General features: G+C 39.7%; 1 protein-coding gene across 3 annotated transcripts in view; it reads left to right on the forward strand.

Annotated features, from left to right (window-relative positions):
• The window catches only part of pde4ba (phosphodiesterase 4B, cAMP-specific a), a 371,390-nt gene extending 367,181 nt beyond the window's left edge, over positions 1–4,209 (forward strand). For all 3 annotated transcript variants that reach the window (XM_055164841.1, XM_055164842.1, XM_055164843.1), the window contains 5 exons: positions 108–207; positions 297–451; positions 538–660; positions 807–989; positions 1,104–4,209. In XM_055164841.1, coding sequence (XP_055020816.1) covers positions 108–207; positions 297–451; positions 538–660; positions 807–989; positions 1,104–1,517 — 975 coding nt within the window. In that variant the 3' untranslated portion in view covers positions 1,518–4,209. The remainder of the gene's footprint in view (positions 1–107; positions 208–296; positions 452–537; positions 661–806; positions 990–1,103) is intronic.
• The last annotated feature ends 3,180 nt before the right edge of the window (positions 4,210–7,389 follow it).

Below are 7,389 nucleotides of genomic sequence, written 5' to 3' on the forward strand. Positions count from 1 at the left end.
GAACCTAGTGCGAAATTAGCAACGCGTTATGCCACTTACATAACTCTGGCAGGCGAAAATCACTTGGCGTTCCATAACCGTTGTCTTTGTCTTTTGTTTTTTCGCAGGCTGTCTTCACAGATCTGGAGATTCTGGCTGCCATCTTTGCTGCGGCGATCCACGACGTCGACCATCCAGGAGTATCGAACCAGTTCTTAATCAATACGAGTGAGTCGAATATATGCAAACACGCACGGATGAAGCTCGTACGTAGCTCTGTGCGGATTTTCTTCAACGTTGTATTGATTTCTGCCCAGATTCCGAGTTGGCGTTGATGTACAATGATGAATCCGTGCTGGAAAACCATCATTTAGCTGTGGGTTTCAAGCTGCTACAAGAAGACAACTGCGATATCTTCCAAAATCTCACCAAAAAGCAAAGGCAGTCGCTAAGAAAGATGGTTATCGATATGGTAAGATATAAAAACACTGGATATTAACACAATTTCTCATTATTATTTAACTGTTTACTAAATTTGTATATAATTTTTTCCTTTAGGTTTTAGCCACTGACATGTCAAAACATATGAGTCTTTTGGCCGATCTGAAGACGATGGTTGAGACGAAGAAGGTGACGAGTTCAGGAGTGCTATTGCTGGACAACTACACAGACAGAATACAGGTAGGAACAGTGGTGTAATGTTAGTGTGTATAAAATGAAGTATAAAATAAAAAAAAACCTGAGATTGACAGGATTGCTATGCTTGTTACTTAGAGTTTCCAAAGGTTTGTTATTTTAGCATAATCTATATTGTTGTTTGTTTGTAGGTGCTGCGTAACATGGTGCACTGCGCAGATCTGAGTAACCCCACCAAGTCCCTGGAGCTGTACCGACAGTGGACAGATCGCATCATGGAGGAGTTCTTCCACCAGGGGGACCGTGAGCGCGAGAGGGGCATGGAGATCAGCCCCATGTGTGACAAGCACACAGCCTCAGTGGAGAAGAGCCAGGTATGCACAGCTCCTTTTAGCTCCCACAGAGATGGATGAGAGGGCCAAATATATATTCACATGTTCCCCATGACTTTAAACGGCTGACACTCTGTCTCTGTGCCCTTGTTGCAGGTGGGCTTCATCGACTACATCGTGCACCCGCTGTGGGAGACATGGGCAGACCTGGTGCACCCCGACGCCCAGGACATCCTGGACACGCTGGAGGACAACAGGAACTGGTACCAAAGTATGATCCCACAAAGCCCGTCCCCACCCTTCTACGACCAGGGACCCCACGGGCTGAGCGCTGGGCAGGGGGGGCAGGGAGGAGGGGAGAAGTTCCAGTTTGAGCTGACACTGGAGGAGGAGGACTTGGATGGGATGGATAAGGACGGAGAGGCGGAGGAAGAGGAGGAGGAAGAGGAGGAGGACAGTCTGTCCCGCTCCCCACCTCTGGACTATCTGGACAGTCAGGAGCAGGACAGCATAGAGCCCACCACTGCAATAGAGATCGTGACCCATGAGGCGTCGCCCACAGACACATAGGGCTCAGTGTTTTTATCGCTTTGAGGTTTGAAAAAGAGGAGGTTCCTCTTGCAGCTGAGCTTTTTAAAGCCCACAAAGGCAAGGCCTTAGTTTTAGCCTGACGTGGTGGTCTGCACTTGGCCGTTTGAAGCCGGTTTGGAACGGACTGTTTTTGTAGGAGGAGGCTTCAGAGTTCTCAGGAAATTCTTAGTGCGAACACTTGGTTTGTGGACACGAGACTGACGGTGAACTTGAAGGATTTTGGCCAGTTTGGAACATGGTTATTCGTCTATTCTGGACTGGCATTAATGGACAATGACACTACTGAGAGATGTTTTGTACCTTAAGACTTTTTTACAAACATGATATGATCTAGAAGTAGCATATAGTAAGATCTACTGATGGAGAAGTTTGTATAGAAAGAGTGTTTACTTTTTTCCTGTACCATTTGTCAAAGGACTTTTGTGTGCCTTTTTTACTATTGTCTTTATAATAGTTTTTTATTTATTGAACACTCTAGTTTGTCTGTGAAATGTTTTCTTTTCTTATCCGAAGAGCAAAATCTTTTTGTATGTTAAATACCAGTCTTCCATGTATTGGGCAATAGAGAAATCCAAACAAACGTCGACAAACAACTTTGGACAAACTCATAGAACACAAAACCATTGTTAAGTTTGAAGTAGGAGCACAATGTTTCTGTGGTAGTCATTTTCATGTACACCTCATTATGTACTTTTAGTTTGAGGTTCTGCAAACACTGGTGCTTCTAACCTTTTCACACCAAAATTCAATCTTTGATGCAAACTTGAGAATAAAGTAATAATCCATAACTCCATGTATCTGAACACCTGCTGCATTGAACAAACCATAACTGAATGTGAACCTTGTGTTTTCTTTTGGTGTGGATTGGAGGGAAAACCACTTCAAACATTCACTGCCCAAATCGACTAGTTTTAAACCAAAAATGAAATATGATCTCCAAAATCACGATGGCAGCCTGGGAAGGTCAAATGCACAAGATGAGAGTGTGTATTTTTAGCCCACAGGTATGCTACACTTTGAATAATCTGGTTACGTGGATATAAGACCCCTCTGTAATCAGGGCAGCCCCATGATGAGAGCTGGGGCCCCAAAGCTCCACAGACTCTGGCCCGAGACAATCAGGACGCCTATTTCCTCCAGAGCAGAACGAGCCTCAAGTGCTGCTTCTGCTCATTGACGTCAGCAGAGGTCCCCCTCCCGCTCCTCTGTTTCCAGGACAGTCGGGTTTTGGGGATTAGGCACCAAAATATACAGTAGGCTGTGTTCAGAACACTTTGTCCACAGTCTTTTAAAACAATGTTGCACTAATTTAAGCAGCTCCAGCAGAGAAAGGGCAAATGTTTGAAGGGTCTGCAGACCTCAGCTTGGTCGTGTTGGTTTGGGTTTACTGGTAAACTCTAAGGTACTTCATAGTCCCATCAGCATGCACCAGTCACACACACACACACACACACACACACACACACACAGATGCATTGAACACTGACTGTCTGTCTGTTATGTCTGACCATCACTCACCCTTTGTCTCTACTGTTTGTCGCTAGGAGCTCAAGTTGGTCCTTTTTGCTGTTTATAACAGTGTGTATTTATTCTATACTTTAAGCTTGTAAATAAGAAATATGGTTCAGTGTAAGATCTATTTTAATTTATATGCACTTGCATTACCTGGAAGTGGTGGTGTCTATGTGTAGAAGACTCGGACTGAGTCTTTTTATATATGTATTATATATTGTTTTATATCTATATAAATATATATAATTCTAAGTATATATTCGCACAATATTTGAGTGCCCGGCAGAGCAGCAGCTAAAACATCACAGTGCTGCTGTTACATGAACACTCTGTAGCTCCAAAACCTTCATTTCATTTAAACTTCTCTTTTGTTTTTACAACTGCCTCAAACCTGCATGTTTAAACCAAAAAAATGATATCTTGTCACACATTATTTATTGCTTTGGACATTTTATTATAATTATTATAATATGAATTGTAGCTAATTGCCAAAGTTTTGCAGTGTACTTTCTATGGGGATGGACCAACTCTTGTTTTGGGGCTTCAGAGTGTTCGTGTGGCAGCATCACCATGGTAACCCAGAGGCGACATAGAGGACATGTTAAACTGCATAGACATGGATATAGAAAACGTATATTAAACGCCTATTGCTTAGTCCTAAACCTACAGTAGTTTCTTTTGTCTCGACCCTAGCTTCCTCATCCAACAGTTTGATTGCAGATTGCTGATATTTGAGGCCAGACAGTTGAATAGACACATCTTCACTTAAGGCACTTGATGTAAAAGTAGACACACAACAGCGTGTTGTTAGCATGCTACAATACGCCCAGCACTAAATCTTATGTATCTGATTGTGCTAATGTGTGAACTCTCTCTGACCAAACTTGTTAGCAGTTTTGAAATTCAAATTTGTCAGTATTAACATTGTTTATCTACGTTTAAGCTTTTTCAGTCCTAGTTGTGTCCAAATGGTTAGCCAGATTTAGCACTATCTGCATGAAAGATGGGTTTTTTAACTGTCAATAATATGTTCCAGTCCGCCAGTTGTTCCAGGTGGGTTATTCAATGTTTCACACAATGTATGGTATTCAATTGTATATTGTGTTCAAAATAAATCTGAAATACTTTTTCTATGAAGTGATTAAAAGCAAAGCATGAATCTACTTGTGTTTGTCCTTTTCTTTCTCACAGATATGGGTCACAAATTAAAACACTGGGTTCAGGAAACTGGGTCACATGATTCTAGATCATTTGGACGTGGGCAGATACAAAACAGCTCCAGAGCTATTTCATCATAGGAGTCATTAGTAATGGGTTGGTTGGTAATAGTACATATGTATACTTTGTTTGCCCACAGTATCCAACCCATCATTGTTATATTTACTGTGTCATTTTCTATTTAACAAATTGTATAGATCAAAATGAGTGATATTTTATTGCACATTTGAATCCCTGTAAATAATAGCTTGATTCATCAGCCGGTTTCACTTCATGGAAACCATCTGACCTCACAGCATTAGGATTCATCACTCAACGGTATGCGGGTACTTTTTTTTATTTAAACAATCACTGCTATTTGGTTGTGACATATGTAATGCACCGCTAGCAGAGCTAACTGGTATATTAAGCTTTTCCCAAATCCTATAGGAAGAAGAGCAATAACATCTTTCTCCTTGATAAAATTCACCAAACATTCTCTTTGTTCCGGCTTTAAATCCTCGATCTCAGGAATCATTGCCAACACAGAATGTCTGGCTCTTTGCTGATTGGCTGGTGCCCGGACTCGTATTTCCAGGGTTCTAGCAAACCTTCTAGTGTATTCCGATTCCTAGGATATTTTAGTTCATAAAATCAAATATTCCTTTGTTGTTTTTCAGTCTGATTTTCCATATTACCGTATTTGCCACAAAACCTGTTAAAGGACACTGTTATTGTCTACTTTATTTAAACAAGTCATGTAGGTCAATACAAAAAAACGAGAGACTAAACTAAGGGACTCTTAAAACAAAACTAAATCATGAGGGTCTCAAAATAAAGTCAAATAAACCCACAAACAGAATCAGGTGACAACTAAAAAGACACAAAACAGAACTAAACTAACCTAACAGAAACAGATTGTCTCAACATACACTAAGTCAGACTTGTACAAGCACAAAGGCCAGAAGCCCTGAACAGGCGTTGTGACCAGAGGCGGTGCTACTATTAGGCAAAAATAGGCAGTCGCTTAGGGCCCCTGAACCTGGAGATTCAGGATTTGACGTATGAAATGCACCAAATCCCATAAGAAGAAGGGCTACGACTGGATAGGGCAAACATTTATCTCTCTCAGGTTTTTTTTTCTCAATAACAATGTTATGTCTTTATGTCAATGTTAGTTATTATCCACTAATACTAGATATTTACCAGCACAGACAATGGCACGTCCTTCACTAGAACACAAGAGATCCAACTGGGTAATGCAAATGTATTGTCTCCTTCAAATCACTAATGAACAGCTCAAACATTATGAGAAGTTCTATCATGGAACTGATACCTGATCCAATTCTGATTCATCAGGCAGTTTCACTTCATGGAAACCGTCTGACCTCACAACATTAGGATTTGTTTGCTCGATGCTAGGCGGGTACTTTTTTATTTAACCAATATTTGGTTGCGATGTACGTAATCTGCCAAATCCCGTAGGAAGAATAACATCCACATTCCCTTGATAAAATTCACCAAACATTCTCTTTGTTCCGGCTTTAAATCCTCATTCTCGGGAATCATTGCCAACACAGAATGTATGGCTTCATCCACATCCATCTCGACCACTTTGTTTACTGTTGTTGGCCGATATGCGGTCTACAACTTCCGGGGTTCTTGCAAACTGTCTGCTGTATTCCGATTCCTGACTTAGCCGCTGGAGAGAAATGAAATTGAGCAGAGGCACTAGGTGGCGCCAGCCTGGCTAAGAAGTCTGTAGATTACAACATAAATCATCATATTAATTCTTGCTAGTTCCCCGTGTGCATTAAATATTACTGGTCTATAGAATGTTGTGATGTTATCTGAATTTTCTGTCATCTGGAGCTCTGGCCCCTTTACAAATCACTATTCTTTTTCCACATGATTCAGCAACATACAAAAGGACTTTAAGCCTCAATTAAGATCAGTGAGAGCACTTCTATTCAATCAATCCATAATACAACTCAAATCCTGCTTAGTTAAATGGGCCGTTACCATGAGAACTGCATTCATTTGACCGCAGTGACCCTGAGTGATCTGACGGTAGCCGTGGTAATATTGATTAATCATTAGGCATGTCATTTGGAGCTAACTCGGAGATGTGATCGAAGCAGCTAAATATGCAGATGCTGTAAGAAAATGACATTCAGCCAGTTAAATAGGAAAGCAAACAGGCAGGTGGTCCAAGGAATAAAGAATAGTAATGTATTTAAGATAAGAGAACCTTTACACAGTGACGTCTAGTGTTGCAACTCAGTTTGAGAACCACAAGAGAATAGAAATAGGCACTCAAAAATCAATATAAATAAATTCTAAAATCGACTTTTTAAAACAATTTAACACAATACTGTAAAATGAAATAAAGGCTTAAAGCACTATTTCTGGAAGTGCTTGTCCAAAACTGGGGAATGCTGAAGAGGCTATTTTTGGTTTACATTTTTACTTGTCTGTTATGGAATAAGAAAGCTTTCAGAAAAAAAAAATAAATAAATAAATAAATAATATATATATATATATATATATATATATATATATATATATATATATATATATATATATATATATATATATATATATATATATATATATATATATATATATATATATATATATATATATATATATATATATATATATATATATATATATATATATTTAAGGTTATTTAGTTGGTTGTCCATTTAGAAATTTATTAATTCATTCAGAAAAGCAGTTGTCTTATTTTTCTTATCACTTCCCACCCATAAAAAAAACAAAACAAAAAAAAACATGGTCTCCCTGCAGCTGAAAATAAAAGGAGATGGTCAGTACCTGGCGTAGAGCGGCTCACAGCTGGCCTGCTCCTGGATGTACTGTACTGTTTCATAGTTGTGTGTTTTGTGTCAGTGCGGCTTGGTCACGGCTCTCGCTCTGATGAAAAGGAACGTAATGTGACACGGACTCCGCAGCGCTTCACCCACGATTGTCTGTCAGTGACATAAGGATTTCACACCACAGCAGACACATAACACAGGTATAATAGTACACAAGCTATACGTCTTTTCTCTTGCGTTTATTAATATGCAGTTATTATAAGGGGGGGAAAAAAACATGCATTCTTTCTATGAGCGTCTTC

This window comes from Boleophthalmus pectinirostris, unplaced genomic scaffold (assembly GCF_026225935.1).
Source record: "Boleophthalmus pectinirostris isolate CB_2022bp ecotype Guang Dong unplaced genomic scaffold, ASM2622593v1 HiC_scaffold_7, whole genome shotgun sequence".
NCBI classification, from domain to species: Eukaryota; Metazoa; Chordata; class Actinopteri; order Gobiiformes; family Gobiidae; genus Boleophthalmus; species Boleophthalmus pectinirostris.